The sequence below is a fragment of the Myxine glutinosa genome, chromosome 11 (genome assembly GCF_964187855.1).
Source record: "Myxine glutinosa chromosome 11, kmMyxGlut1.1, whole genome shotgun sequence".
Taxonomy (NCBI): Eukaryota; Metazoa; Chordata; class Myxini; order Myxiniformes; family Myxinidae; genus Myxine; species Myxine glutinosa.
In genome coordinates, this window is record NC_136271.1 from 74,689,660 (window position 1) to 74,706,722 (window position 17,063).

A 17,063-nucleotide genomic window follows, 5' to 3' on the forward strand; every position below is an offset into this window, starting at 1 on the left:
TCGTCAGCAAAATGGCTCCAAGCTTTATACTGCGTGACATAAAGTGATAACTCAGAAAGTATGTGCATGCCACCTCCAACAATACAAAGCCCAGGCCACAGGCCTGTGTTGCCTTTGCAGGGGACAGCCAACAGGCCTACACTCTGTCATGTGATATAGGCATTACATGGCTAAGCAAATAATCAGTAAATCGCTTAAATTTTCACAAGATTTCCATCTGATCGAAGCTTGTATTTATAAATGTCAAACTTTGTTCCTTATAGATTATATATTTGTTGCATAAAACGCTGAACTACAGAGTGTTATGGAGATTGCGAAGGTTTCCATATTAATGGAAAACTCGCCTTTATAAAATCAACGTTGGTTCATGTTGACATAAAAAAACTTCAGCTTAATATAAAAAGGACATTAAATATTCTCAACCAATTGTTGAGAGAGGAGAGAGATGCTAACTTCCGTGGGAAAGAAGCTGAAGCGCCATTTTAGGTCTGAGCCCAAACTTTAATTTCTTCAAGTTTGCCCACGAGTCTCTTGAAAGCAAGAGAGAGCTTGCTCTTCAAATTTTTGCCATCATCAAAAGAGCCTCTGTTTTTATCTTCACCTTATCTTCCCACTGCAGTCGACACACACACCTCAACATTTGTTTGAGAATAAGCCTGCCGTGCTTCAGGCTCCTGCACAGTTGACTCAATATCGTAGTTGTTCCAATACGCGCTTTCTTACTGACATTAGCTCCTTGAGCATCCATAATATTTTTCTCAATCAATGATGCAGATTTGTTCAAGAATTAACAACCGTTTTCGCTTGTTCAGTGAACTGGAGCTTTGCCTCTGAAGGGCCGCAGCTCACTCGGCTGTCGATCTCGCAGGTGAGGAGGACACTGTGGTGTTGAAGATCGACTCGGTAATGCTGTCTCCTCAAGCTGACAACCCTCTGACTAGGACGGTGCTGCGAAAAGATATATATCAGTGAGTGAAGCTTCCTGAACCCACTTCATGCATATTCGCTTCAAAATAATTAATTTCGCTGGCATTATACTGTTCGTGTACAATTTGATTTGAGCAAGCAGTGCCCCACATTCTCACGCCATCCTTTCTATCCCCATTAGTCCCACATTACCCAACCATCTTGCTTGCAGGTTATTGTTTTCTCCCCTTCTTTTCCCCCTTTTTCTGTTCATTCATTCCTTTTGCTTGTTTTGTCCAACTGTGACCTAGCTCCGTTGTCGGTACGTTTCCTTTTTTTACGCTCGGCCATCTCATTCTTCCATCGGCCTCAATGCTGAGTTGCTTAGCGGTCATTCTTTGCTGTTTGCATGAAGTTTTGTGCTCGATTGCATTTTCTCGAGGCTGCAATTCTGTGTAAAATGTTTTGCGATTCTGTTATTCCTACCTGCTGGAGCTGAGCCTCGCTGATAAGGTTTGTTTTTGATGAACACAAATTATTTCTTTGGGAGAAAACTCTGCAAGCCGCCGAGCAATTTTCACAGCACAGAGATTCACGGAAAGTGCCAACGCTATTGCCGTTACCGAGCCTGTAATCCGTGTAAGATGGTTCAAAAGCTCAGTAGCTTTAACACATGTGGAAGGGATTATGACGAACGTGCAAGCGAATCAAAGTGAAATTTTCTCAGTTTCCTTGGCACGCTGCACGTCTCAAGCATACGATGAGCTGTCATGGCCAGGCTCGTTATGTCGCTGTCAAAGTACAGTGAACTTGTCTCTTAATTCCCCTTTTTGGTGCTCGGTTGTCTTCCATTATTTGCACTGTAGTATTGTTGGAACATGCAATGCCTTGTGCCAGGAAAACATTTATTCCTGACGTTGATACCCCGTGTACACGAAGTGTGTTTGTGGTTAAAAAGTAAATCGTCGACGCAAAAAAGAAAAAGCACGGATAACACGAGGGAGAACACAAGAACCTTTGTACGATGGAACCGAACCCAGAGGCTTTACTTTCCCGGTAATCGTGCTGATGTGTATTGTTCGGCCAGGTTTTTTTTAATTTTCTTTGTTTGTAAAAGGCCTGTGCAGCTGCACATGAACTTTTTTTTTTTTTTTTTTTAAAGCAGACGTGCCACCACTGCCCTAACCGCTTCTGTAGAATTTATCTTTACCAACGCCGCTTAAAATCCATGTCTTACCACGAGCAATTTTTATTTTTGGCTGCAGTCGTTTTAAATATTCCTTTTCTTGCGCAGTTTTGTCAATTTTTTATTCAATGTAAATAAATGTCAAGTTTATATGACTAAAATATTTTGTCAGCTTGAAAACTCTGTATTTCTGTTTATAACTACAAGTGTATTATGTGGTAATATTTTGATGGTTGAGCCTTTAGCTGAGTGTGCTTTTCAGCCAAGTACACCGAACATCAATGTACTGTATATTTACCTGCAGCTGGTAGAGCAGTATGCGTTGGATACGCGGCACTCCACTCCACCTGCTTCTCCGCACCCATGCTTCTGATGCCGGTTACGGTCTTTGGTTGTGTTGCTTCTTCGATCCGCTATTTATCAAAAATTTTAAAACCTGTTATTTTTCACCCCCAGTAATGTCTACCACACGGTGTGCCCCACAAACCGATGAAGACAGATTGCTTAGCAAGAGATCCGATTCTTCCGTAATGCTATGCGCTGGTGTCAGGAATGAATGATGGAGTCACTCATCTATTTTAACACCTGGAGCTATTTTCCATGGTAGGAGGATTTGCAAAAGGTGTGTCTGTGTGTGTGTGTGTGTGTGTGTGTGTGTGTGTGTGTGTGTGTGTGTGTGTGTGTGTGTGTGTGTGTGTGTGTGTGTGTGTGTATGTATGTGTATGTATGTATGTATATATGTATGTATATATATATATATATATATATATATATATATATATATATATATATATATATATATATATATGTATATATGTATATACAGTCACGTGAAAAAGTAAGTACACCCCATGTAAAGTTGTGACTTTTTCAACATATTTCAACATATAGCTATTTGATCTTCATTTCAACAATACTGATAGATAAAGGTGATAAAATATAACAAATATCATGAAACATTTACATTTTGTAGTCCATTGTATAATTTAAATAAACATAAATGCAAATTTCGCATGTGGAAAAAGTAAGTACACCCCTACATTTATCACTACTTCAAACACCTAAAATTAGAATCAGGTGCACCAGCTCAGGTGCAAATGATTAGAACATCGTAAGAGAGGATCTTGGAGGAACCTTTCTTATTTAAACCTCAGACATTTAGTTTGGTTTGCTCTTTGTTGTTGAAGTGTTCAGCGTCACCATGCCTAGATCAAAAGAACTCTCTGAGGCCTTCAGAAAGAAGGTTAGAGGTGCCTACGAGTCTGGGAAGGGATTTAAAAAGATCTCCAAACAATTTGAAATCAATCATTCGACTGTCCGGAAGATCATCTACAAGTGGAGAAGATTTCAAACAACTGCCAACTTGTTCAGGCCAGGCCGCCCCAGCAAGTTCAGCCCCGAGAGCAGACCGCAAGATGCTGAAAGAAGTCTCAAAGAACCCCAGAATGTCATCACGGGACCAACAGGTAGCTCTTGCCACTATTGATGTCAAAGTGCACGAGTCTACCATTAGAAAGAGGCTGTACAATTTGATCTACATGGGAGTTGTGCCAGGAGGAAACCTTTGCTGTCCAGAAAGAACATCAGGGCAAGATTAAAGTTTGCCAATGGACACCTAGGCAAAGACCAGCACTTCTGGAACAATGTGCTCTGGACAGATGAGTCAACGGTAGAGCTATTTGGCCACAGTACCAGAAGACATGTTTGGCGAAAACCAAAGACAGCATTTGACCACAAGAACCTGATACCAACTGTGAAGCATGTTGGTGGAAATATTATGGTTTGTGGCAGCTTTGCTTCATCAGGGCCTGGGCAGCTCGCCATCATAGAATCCACTAGGAATTCTTCATTGTACCAGAGGGTGCTTGAGGATAATGTGAGGCCATCTGTCGGAAAGTTGAAGCTCAACCGAAGGTGGACCTTGCAACATGACAATGACCCTAAACATACCAGTAAATCCACCAAGGAATGGCTGAAAATAAAGAAATGGAGGGTTCTGGAATGGCCAAGTCAAAGCCCGGATCTAAATCCCATCGAGATGTTGTGTGGGGATTTGAAACGAGCTGTGCATGCAAGAAACCCCTCAAACATCGCACAGCTGAAAGAATTCTGCATGGAGGAGTGACAAAAATTTCTCCCAGTCGATGTCAGAGACTGGTAGACAGTTATTAGAAATGCCTACTTGAGGTTGTTTCTGCCAAAGGGGGTAATACCACCTATTAGAGCCAAGGGTGTACTTACTTTTTCCACATGCGAAATTTGCATTTATGTTTATTTAAATTATACAATGGACTACAAAATGTAAATGTTTCATGATATTTGTTGTATTATATCACCTTTATCTAATAATATTGTTGAAATGAGGATCAAATAGCTGTATGTTGAAATATGTTGAAAAAGTCAAAACTTTACATGGGGTGTACTTACTTTTTCACGTGACTGTATAGTGTGTGTATATGTGTGTGTGTGTGTGTGTGTGTGTGTGTGTGTGTGTGTGTGTGTGTGTGTGTGTGTGTGTGTGTGTGTGTGTGTGTGTGTGTGTGTGTGTGTGTGTGTGTGTGTGTGTGTGTGTGTGTGTGTGTGTGTGTGTGTGTGTGTGTGTGTGTGTGTGTGTGTGTGTGTGTGTGTGTGTGTGTGTGTGTGTGTGTGTTAGCCAAACGAGACACAATGGTGTACCTGGATCTAAGGGCTGAGCGAATCCATGCTTCATTGGCGAAACATGTCCTGAACCAGAGCTACTCTCTCCTGTTTGGTGCTAAATAAATGAAGTGGTACCTCGTTTAATTATTAGTTGACTGTGCATTTTACTTTCTTTCTTTGCATACCTGTATATACAATATGTATGCAGTCTTTAGAAAGTATTCACACCCCTCGACTTTTTCACATTTTGTAGTGGTACAGCCTGAATTTAAAATTGATTAAAATTTGTCTTTTTGTAACTGATCTACACATAATACCCCATAACATAATGTCAAAGTGGAAATTTGTTTTTTAGATTTTTTTTTTTACAAATTAATTAAAAATGAAAAGCTGAAATGTCTTGAATCAATAAGTATTCAACCCCTTTGTTTTGACACTCAAAATTCAGATGAATCCAATTTCCTTTGATCATCCATGGGATGTCTCTACTAATTGATTGGAGTCCACCAGTGGCCAATTCAATTGATTGGACATGATTTAGAAAGAAACAAACCTTTCTATACAAGGTCCCACAGTTGACATTGCATGTCAGAGCAGTAACTCTACCATGAAGTCCAAGGAACTGTCTGTAGAACCCCAAGATAGAATTGTGAAGAACCAGAGATCTGGGGAAGGGTATAAATCAATTTCTAGACTGTTGAAAGATCACAAGAGCACAGTGAGATCCATTAGTAGGAAATGGAAAGAATATGGAACTACCCAGATTCTCCCTAGAGCTAGCCGTCCGAACAAACTGAGCAACTAGGCAAGAAGGACATTGGTCACTGGTCAGGGATGTGACCAATAACACAATGACCACTCTGGCAGAACTACAGAGTTTCTTGGCTGAGATGGGAGAACCTGCCGGAAGGAAGGACAACAGTCTCTGTAGCATTTCACAAATCTAGGCTTTATGGGAGAGTGGCCAGATGGAAGCCACTCCTGAGAAAAAGGCACATGACAGCATGCCTGGAGTTTGCAAAAAGTCATGTGAAAGACTCTGGGAGCATGAGCCAAAAGATTTTGTGGACTGATGAGATGCAAATTGAACTCTTTGGCCTGAATACAAAGCGCTACATCTGGCGGAAACTGAGCTCAGCTCATCGCCCATCTAACACCATCCCTACCGTGAAGCATGGTGTTGGCGGCATCATGCTTTGGGGATGCTTTTCAGTGGCAGGGACTGGGTGACTTGTAAAGATAGAGGGAACAATTAATTGAGCCAAATCCAGGCAAATGCTTGAGGAGAATCTGCTTCAGAGTGTAAATGACCTTGGACTGCAGTGAAGATTTACATTTCAACTGGTGAATGACCCCAAGCATACAGTCAAAGCAACACGGAAATGGCTACAGAACAAAACGTGAAAGTCCTTGAGTGGCCCAGCCAAAGCACAGACTTGAATCCCATTGAGAATCTGTGGGAAAAACTTGAAGATTGCTGTTCACCGACGCTCCCCAGCCAACTTGAAAGAGCTTGAGAAAATCTGCAAGGAAGAATGGAAGAAACTCCCCAAATCCAGATGTGCAAAGGTGATACAGACATACCCAAGAAGACTCAAAGCTGTAATTACTGCCAAAGGTGCTTCTATGAAGTATTGACTCTGGGGACTGAATACGTCTAATGAATACTTCTAATGTAAATTCGATATTTCTGTATTTAATTTTTTATTGTATTGTAGAAATTTCTAAAAAAAAAATCCACTTTGACATTTGGGGTATTATGTGTGGATCAGTGACAAAAAAAAATCTCAATTTTATCCTTTTTCAATTCAGTTTGTAACAAGAAAATGTGAAAATGTCAAAGGGGTATGAATACTTTCTGAAGGCACTTTACCTGTGTGTCGATGCACAATGCACATGTCTATAAAATATCAAGAGACTATTTAGGTCACACTTACCCATTTGTGCTTATTTCTTCCTGATCCTCACTTTCTTCCTTGTTGGTGCACAATGAAAGTTTGACGATGGCTATTTAGGTTGATGGCTTCGGCAGCAATAGGCGTTTGTATAATGTGTCGTAGAGAAATGTAGAGAAATGTAGAAACGTAGAGAAATGTAGAGCTTGCTTTAAACCATCCGTTATTGCTTCTATACCTTGTTGCATCAAGGTTTCTAAGTAAAGACACTCATACCAGACTGTGTGAAGGTGAGTCATGTCTTGGAAAAGTGGGAAAAAAGCTTTTTTTAAATCTGATTGAATGACCGTGTTTAGTGGAGGAGGGGTTGTGCTCCAGTGTGGTGAGAAAGATTGGAAAGGGGGGGGTAGATGGTCGTGGGTGGGGGTTGTGGAGGGTGGTAGGTGAGACACTGAAACTGAACCTTGATAAACTGGAGGAGGGAATAACCAATGTTCTCACCAACATTCCTGAAAACATGTTTCGATCAGCAATAGTGAATTTGTCAGTCCGATTAAGGAAATGTGTTGATAGTGCTGGAGCATATGTGGAGGTTTAAAGAGTTGTACATAAAACTTCAACAATTTCAAATTCGGCATTGACTTGTCATACACTCTGTACACTGGCGTGGATCAGCTCGCTATGCTCACCTCACCGTGCGCTAAAAAGATGCAGGCTAATGTGAGGATAAGTTGCTAACGTGGTGGTCTCGTTGATTAGCAGGTGGATAGATAACGTTATCGTGTGATTTTGGGTTTGGGGCAGATCCTTGATCTCCTATAAAAACTGCAGCAATTTCAGATGCCGTCGGATCATTGTAACAACGCCCATCGTCGCTGGCCTGATGGGAGAACACCATTCGCTCTGAAGAATGGTTGATTCTGTACATTTAGAACCCCAAAAAGGGCTAACCCGTTTATGGTCATCTCTGAAGAATGGTTGATTCTGTACATTTAGAACCCCAAAAAGGGCTAACCCGTTAATGGTCATCTCTGAAGAATGGTTGATTCTGTACATTTAGAACCCCAAAAAGGGCTAACCCGTTAATGGTCATCTCTGAAGAATGGTTGATTCTGTACATTTAGAACCCCAAAAAGGGCTAACCCGTTTGTGGTCATCTCTGAAGAATGGTTGATTCTGTACATTTAGAACCCCAAAAAGGGCTAACCCGTTTGTGGTCATCTCTGAAGAATGGTTGATTCTGTACATTTAGAACCCCAAAAAGGGCTAACCCGTTTATGGTCATCTCTGAAATTTTTTTGATTCTGAACCAAGGGAACCTTAAATTAAAGGACCAATCTGGTTACAGTTATCCCTGAGGAATGATTTGTTCTGTATCTTGTAGATATTTTCACTTTTTAAATCCACTTGATTGTACCTGAAAGTAAAAGTTTTTGTCTGGCATATTTCTTTTTGCCCGAAACTGTCATTGTTTTGTCTTTGATTGCTTGTTTGCCTTTATTTCTTATGTATTCTTTTGTACGAGTAATTTTTTTTTGTTAATTATGGAAAGACAAGAAAATATATTTAAGAAATGGCATGCATTTGCCTCCCCAGTATTTAAACCCATTGCACATTACAACAGTATCCTTATAAAACTCACGGATCTCACCTTGCATCTGAAGGTTGGGTACCTTGTGATCTCAGAAGAAATGTACAAAAGTGTCAGAAAATGTTTTTGCACCACTTATTGATTAAAGGATAATGGAAGCCCATACCCTATACCGAGCTTTTCAATGTTCATGACAAGTCAAGAACCGTTTCAAGGCTAGAAGCAGTTCTAGACAGGTCACTGCTCCGACATTGGATACTTGACTGAAGGTGCAGGAAGTTTGAATTTGCTCAGTGTTGGCAATAACTCGCCTCCTCTTCATAATACACACCGCAGGACCTTTGACGTCCACCAGACCTGAGAGATGTTTCCAGTTTAACACCCTTCAATGGACGGCGCACAACACATTGATGCCTCTCCCTGTATGGGAAACACCAGGGTGACCGCTCATAGCTGGCTGGGTCTTTATTCAAACCCAAACTAAAGCACTTGATTGTGAGTGCACATATCTAAGCGATCTAACTTCTTACTCCACTTAGTATTGAGACTTTCAACAAAATATTTGTACAGTACTTTGTTTGTGTGTTTTTAATCATTACCCCTTTGCCTGACCTTTCCCCTGCTGGAGATACTGTTGAGATTTTCTTCTCTATCCCGAATTTTTGATTGATGCGTATAAGTTTCCACAAAGATATTCTTTTTATTCCTCAACCATTTGAAATAACTTGCCTTGGGAGACTCTTCTGAAATAAGAATAATAATAATAAACTTGGGTGAGGCCTCAGGACACCTGTTTCATATTCTGTCTTTAGAATTTTGCAAAATCGTGTTTCTTCTGTAGTGGATGTAACTTTAAATGTTCTTTGTTGGGCTAGAGGAATGTATAGTTCATTGTTTATCTGAATATTGCATATTTGATATCAGAACAAAGAACTGTAGTTAAGAGGGAAACATGACTGTACCTGAAGATAGCATAGAGGTACACGTACATGACTTTGTTAACTAATCTCTCTCACCATAACTTGCTCCCTGTTATGCTTCATTACCGTCTGCTCTGCCAGGATCTGTGATCAGCAATCCTATAACCGTGCAGCTTTTTCCAAGGAATGAAAAAAAAAATCTCCTGAATGAAAATATTTCAAAAGTTGTTTAATTAATATACCCCCTCCCTAGGGGAGTGTTAGGAAGGGTCATGTTATTATCTTATTTGTGTGTATAGATTGCAGTAGATCTATAGGCTTTGGTCCATTAGTCTGTGGTGGACACAATAAGCATATAATGCCTCAACAACATCGAGATTCTTCCAGATTTATTTTAGTTTCGTGTTAAACAGCAATAGCGACTGTAACAAAAGGTAATCATACGTTCTTCTTTGTGGTTTATAATATATATATATTTACTTCTGTTAGGCTTGCCCCACAACACGCCATAATAAGGTATTTATTCAGGTTAACATGGTGCTTGTCCAAGGAAGAAAAATCACTTGGGGATAGGGGATATTAATAGTATTAATATTATTTTGTAATACAATTAATATTTTGCTATTGTCATTCGTGTTGTTATTACTTTTGTTAAATAGAAGTGGACTTTAAAATGCCATGATTAGCTATCTTAACACAGATATACACCTAAACATAGATTTCGCCCAAGGCGGAAACCCCCCTTGGGGAGGCGGGAAAATGAAGTTGCAACAACCTCCATCGTGTGACCCATAATCCTTCTGTCAGGTTTGGTTGAGATTGGATAAGTAACAACCAAATGTATCTTGGTCAGTTAGACAGACAGACAGACACCAAATTGCATATTTTAGTTTGATGACGATTCACAATATGAATAATGAATGATCGTTTTAAGGCCATTTTCCACCGCTATAGCGGGGGTTAGCCTTGCGGGCCCCATGACAATCATGGTTCCCTGTTTGAGGCAATGTTTTTATGGCCGGATGCCCTTCCTGACGCCAACCCTTGGTCACGCTCTTACGATGCGCAGGGATACAGTGTACCTATTCTAAATCGGGGTATACACCGTGATCATTCATCCCAGCAAGCTGGTACTCAATTTGCCGACCTCGGAAGGATGACAGGCTGAGTCAACCCCCCTGGCGTTAATTCAGCGATCGACCGGGATTCGAACCCAGGATCCTAGGATCCCAAGCCGGCACCCTAACCGCTAAGCCAACACCAGGATTCACAATTTGAATAATGGATTGATATACTTAGACGACGTAGCGAACATCTTTCAGTGCGCATTCGCCTTCCTAAGCCTTTACTTTGTCTCATCATATTTGGAACAGTATGATATATATATATATATATATATATATATATATATATATATATATATATATATATATATATATATATATATATATATATATATATATATATATAGATATATATATATTATTTTTCATTACGATCCAAACATTTACAATTACCTCAAATGGATTTGTAAAGAACACACAAGATTGCCTGTGTTCGAAAACTTTATTTGGCATAAAGAAACTCATACAACATGTACAATATATATAATAGTTGCATTAAATACTGTATTGCCATTTTCCTTGCAATTGTATGTTGTACTGACATTTGCTCATTTTTTATTTTTGAGAGTTCTTTAACTATGAAACACACACACACACACACACACACACACACACACACACACACACACACACACACACACACACACACACACTCACACTCACACATAGTCACACACAGTCACCTGGAGCAGCAAACTGAAGAACTGGGAAATAACAAGAAGTTAAAAGTGTTTAATATTATCAGTTGGCTTTATTACTTATTTCTCAACACATAACTTTCTTGAATCAGACCGCTTGCTCTCCGACTCACACCGCTCCTGTGGGAGGCCTTCTTGGAATGCTCAGGCCATGGTGCTGGGATGTGACCGCCGGGACGACACCTCAGAGCTGTCAGGCGTGAGAGTAACTGACGTCCTGACAATTCTGAGGTATTGCCTCGGTCAGTTAGGAATGTACTTTCCCATGGAAGCGCGTTGTTCGTTTGTCATAGGCTTGGAACCATCCTCTAAAATCTGTTGTTCATTTTGTTTCTTTGTCTGAGTATTTGGCTTGGATCCTATATGATAACTTTTCTCGTGTGTTCAAAATATATCTGGTTTCTATGTGAAAACGCTGTCTGCTTTGGAAAATCGCAAGTGGAATGGAAGGAAGTACCACGTTCTGTTCTTAGAAATGTTCATAACAATGTTTGATCCTTTAATTGTACCGGTGCTCAACTCTGACGTCGACAAGAAACATCTTTTACATGAAACTGCAACTTACGATACCAGTTACCTTGAGTAAATTAATCCACTGAAAATCTGAGAACATAATTAATTTACTGACTTTTTCTAAAGATGCATAAAAGTGTAATAACACTGAACATCAAACAAGTTGTTTTTAGTTACTGTGGTGCAGGCTTACCGTAAAGTTGTTCAAGCTGCATGCCTCCTATGCGGAACATGCTCGCATCCATCCCTTCGCCTTCATGAATGGTCACATCTCTCTCACCCGCTTTTGTATTTCGCACGCAACCTCAAATTGACTTCGCCAAACTTCCTTGAGCTCTGGATCCAAACGACGATCGGTTGCGTTTTGCCTCCATCATGATTGGCTGCAGCCATGAATTCTGTCGAAGCCGATAACGTCTGCGTTTTCTGGGCCATGTGACATTTGAGATATGAACTCAGAACCTCGTCATAATCTCATCAGTACTGTAAAAATGCAAACATGCAATAATCCTTCAGGAATTTTTCTTTCATTACACCTGCACAACAATTGGGTCCCGTAGCATCACATTCTAGTTGTGTTTCATCCTCGTACCATATGAATGCATCTAAATGTTGTAACCTATGTGTTCTGTATATGATTTAAATTGCAGGACATCAACACGAATCTCATGAGCTGCTTCCATTGATGGCTTTGCTAGTTTTAATGTCATGTTTTTCTCCAAATTTGATTATCCGGGATATTCGGGTATAATTGAAAAACACTACTGCACCTTTAGTTACAGTCATCATTTTGACAAATGAGAGGTGATGTCACATTTACATAATCACCTTCCATCATCTCTTAATTATTGTGCAATCTTTAGTGTATGTGGAGGAAGAGTTCCTGTAAGAAATGCTGGCCTTGGCGAGCGCCATGCAGCATGGAAAGCTTTGTCGGCATCTAGAGCCCATTGAAGTTTACTCGACCATTTAGTTTAGTAATGCGCGCCTCCATAGCTAAGCAACAACATGGTTGCATTTTCATTTGGTTAACACTTGGTGACTGCCGAGCTGTTATAAAATGCCACTCTTTTGGCACCTCATCAACCATTACCTTCGCATCTGAACAATCGCAAATGCATTGATCTCCGCCGACAAGATCGCTGACCATTGTCGGGGCACTGTGCTCATCGATAGTCCATGCCCCTCTTCGTACAGCAAGACACTCTTTGATGGACGAACAAACAATGCGAATCCTTTATATTGGTGAACCCTGACCTCATGTTGTCCAGGTGCACTCTTGGGAATTACTGGACTCGCAAAGACCACCAGAGCTCAGCCACAGGAGATACGACGGCCTTTTGAAAATGGATTCCCCGTAATCTTCAATGCTTTCATGCAATTTCATCTCGTTTGTAGGCACAAGCGTCCAGAACCTCTAAATTTGTAGGGTCGTACATCCCTCTAGCGGGTCAATGTTGTTGACTGCGTCGCTACTTTGTTGCACCACATTTTCCTGCTTGGTTAGATGGCCAACTTCCCGAGCGTAGTGGTGGGGATAATTGGTATCTTCAGCCGTGTCTTTGGTTCATTGATGGCCTGTATCCCATCCGAAGGATGAGTCCTCACGCATGGAACCGTTGAACCCTCCTGTAACTGAATCCACCATTTCCTCCACATGATCATGGCAGTTAATCAGTGCTGAATGCTTCCCAGTGCACCCTCCCTCTCACATGGCGAAGGATTAACAAGTAAATCCCGATGAAGCTGGCACCAGGAATTAGCAGAAAATTACCGGAAAACCATAACTAGCCCTTCGACTCAAACAATTACAATCATTTACTTCCAATGTTTACGTATGCTTCTGGTTTTTATTCATTTTTTTTCTCTACTTTGACGGGTGGAACACTTGATAAATATGGTGCCATGTCTAAAATCCCTAGTGGTTCACCAATGTTCTCCAGTGAGAGAAATTTATTGGGAAGGGTTTTGCTGGGTAGTTTGCCATTGCAGTCCCAGCACTGTTTGTCCATGTTCTACCGTTTTAAATGCTGAATGTCAAGCAAGGCAGGAGCACGTACCATATTGCTTAGGTCATCTCATGTACATCTCGAAGAGATGAACTTACAAATGGGTCGTGATGCGTGGATGTCCGTCCGGTCATCCGTTAACTTTTTTCTATTTTTGCTATTCCTCCCTTATCACTTGCCTCATTGATCTGAAACTTTAGGCATTAATACAACTAGGGCATTGCCCGTACTATATCTATATCTAAAATTATATCCCCCCCCCTCTATTTACATGAAATGGTTTGGTCCAAAGCGAACGGCTTGCGAGTACGGTGACAATCCCCCCCCCCCCTCTATTTACATGCAATGGTTTGGTCCAAAGCGAACGGCTTCCGGAGTTTGGTAAAGAAATCGCCATCGCGTGCACAAACGCGCAGGAAAGCGAATGAATCGCAAATTCGGTTTTATTAGTTTTAAAACATAGTTTAACGCCAACATAGTTTGCAAACGTGAAATAAATGAATACGCTCTCAAATGTGCCATCCGAGGCAGAGTGTGCCCGCCACGTTCGGCACACGCGATCGTTCGCTGCTCTCTGATTGGTTGAATCGTTTTTTGGACATAGCTCGGTAAGTAATTGTCCGATTAATATGAAACCTTGAAAAGGCACATCCTCGGGTCCCCAGCAATATACCTGGCAAGTTAAAAGTATATCGGACCCGTGGTTGTCGAGAAACAGCGGTCACAGACAAACAAACGTACAGACGTACAAACGTACAGAGATTACTGGAATTATAGATAGACTAGGGCATGCCCGTACTATATATATATATCTAAAATTATATCCCCCCCCTCTATTTACATGAAATGGTTTGGTCCAAAGCGAACGGCTTGCGAGTGGTGACAATCCCCCCCCTCTATTTACATGCAATGGTTCGGTCCAAAGCGAACGGCTTCCGGAGTTTGGTAAAGAAATCGCCATCGCGTACACAAACGCGCAGGAAAGCGAATGAATCGCAAATTCGTTTTTATCAGTTGTAAAACATAGTTTAACGCCAACATAGTTTGCAAACGTGAAATAAATGAATACGCTCTCAAATGTGCCATCCGAGGCAGAGTGTGTCCTCCACGTTCGGCACACGCGATCGTTCGCTGCTCTCTGATTGGTTGAATCGTTTTTTGGACATAGCTCGGTAAGTAATTGTCCGATTAATATGAAACCTTGAAAAGGCACATCCTCGGGTCCCCAGCAATATACCTGGCAAGTTAAAAGTATATCGGACCCGTGGTTGTCGAGAAACAGCGGTCACAGACAAACAGACGTACAAACGTACAGACGTACAGAGATTACTGGAATTATAGATAGATACAGTAGACCACACAGTTGCTCTGGGTTCGATTTTTCGATTTAGGATCAGGATCACGGGAGCTCCCGGGAAGGTGGAGCAGGGGATTTGGGGTGAGTCCCCAAATCAGTAGAGGTCTGAACTACAACCTCAAGAGATGACCATCAGCCCACTTTTTCTTTAAGTCTTTGGTATTACTTGGACAGGGTTTAAACCACCGACCTCCCCGACTCAGAGCGGATGCTCTAACCATTACGCTACCGAGGCAGGTACTGTCATCATAGCTAGAGATAAATGCAAACATAAAGGGAAAAGGAAACTCTGTGATGTAAACTTTCATCAAAACATTGCGTATCTGAGGAAATAGGAGAGAAATTCTGAAATATCTGTATGGAAAGTAAATATGGGAAATTAATAGGCAGAGAGAATTTTTTTGGAATGGAGGTTTGAATCGAGCAAGAGTAAGTGGAGATAAAATGTGAGAGCTCAGCGTAATGGAGTTCCGAGTGTTGCAATCTTTAAGGAGGGTTAAACCTGAGCAAAATGAATTTTAAATTTTAAATTTTAAATTTGGAAAGATCATGCACTTGTATATGACATCAGCACCAGCCCATGAAACTTAAAAACACACAGCGAGTGTCGGTTATCTCTGATTCTTTGAATACCATGTGATTTTGTTTTTTAAACAGTGAATGATTATTTAAATCAGGAGTGGAAGTTAAAAAAAAAGTTGAACTATTTTTGGCGTACTTGCGAGTTTATTATGGCATTTTCATGTAGTGATTTGCCGCAACTATAAACTGTCATTCTGGTGTTTCATTTCCATGCAGGGCATCATCAGCTTTGATATAAATATGTGTGCCGTCCCTCGGAAGGACACGGAACAGGAATGCCTGTCTGCCCGCGCTGGTCGTTGGTGGATGTTTGGGATCACACAGTGTCTTTTGCGGAGAGTAGGCGAGTTATCGCCGGCACACTGACATTTTTTTCTCAATTCCTAACTGACTGCTTGGACGGTAATGACAAACCATCTAGCACAAACCACCTAACCCTTACCAAGATACAGCTCTGTAAAGGTTATGGTACATTGATGATGATGATTATGATAATTATGTGAAGGTTTCCAGTCACTGCTACCCATTCTTCCCAACAGTGGGTCAATTTCCTAATTCCATTGGAATGGGAATCACGTTTTTGGCTATGAAACTTTTTGAAAAGAGGAAAGACACACACACACACACACACACACACACACGCTTACACACACACACTTACACACACACACTTACATACACACACACACACACACACTTACACACACACTTACACACACACTTACACCAACTTACCTACACATACCTATACAAACCTACCTACACACATACACATCCACACACCTAAACACACACACACACCTAACCACACACCCACTCATCTAATCAAACGCACACCTACATACACGCACACCTACGCACAAACGCACAATATTTTATAGTTATTTGTGACAGAATTTTCTTTGTGAAAAAAAAAATCATTTTTGTAGATGAAAAGTGACACAAACATTAGGGAGCATTTGTTGTCGTTTATTGTATTTTTACTGTAATAAATTTGATGCATGGTGAATGAACATCATCAGGAGCAATGGGTAAAGTATTTTCCTTTCTTATTTTCCTTAAATTAAATCTTCAGTTATTTAAAAGAGAGTCAAAGTAACTTATTTTCTCTCATCGATGTCCATCACCTTTGTACTGCTAAACAGGCCTCGCCCATCTTGGCTATCAGCAGTGAACGGAGAGCGCTGGGCAGATTGTGTGGCTGATTAGTCGAGGGTCTGCTTCGGCTTCCTGGCCACCACTTTGCTGCTGTGCCGTAAATCAGTGGCTTGTATTTGGCGTGCAGTTCCTCCATTGGGCTTCTGTGGCGAAGCACAGTTTGATGGGAATAGGTGGATATAGCAGCTGCTCCCTTGGGATAACGGCAGCATTTTTACACCGCAACACAGGACCGTTTTGTAGGAGTTTATCCCACATCCCTGACTTTCCCAGATTTCCTTTGGTTGTCTGCTTTTTATAGAATTCGAGATTTCACTTGTGGTCATGAATGCTTGGTTGTACCCAAGGGTGTGGTCTGCATTTTTCCCGTCCAGTGTTAGTAGCTTTGTTGTTAATGTTCTTTTATTATGGTTTTGTGTCGCTGCTCTTTACTCAATTTTTACCCTGCGCTCGCGAAGCGAAAAGCGGGGTTAAGCATTCATGT

At 41.0% G+C, this 17,063-nt stretch overlaps 1 protein-coding gene across 1 annotated transcript in view; it reads left to right on the plus strand.

Annotated features, from left to right (window-relative positions):
• The window catches only part of VPS13B (vacuolar protein sorting 13 homolog B), a gene marked incomplete in the record, with an annotated part of 603,006 nt that overhangs the window by 412,736 nt on the left and 173,207 nt on the right, over positions 1–17,063 (plus strand). The window contains 1 exon segment of the mRNA XM_078786778.1: positions 869–968. Within this exon segment, the coding sequence (XP_078642904.1) occupies positions 869–968 (100 nt within the window).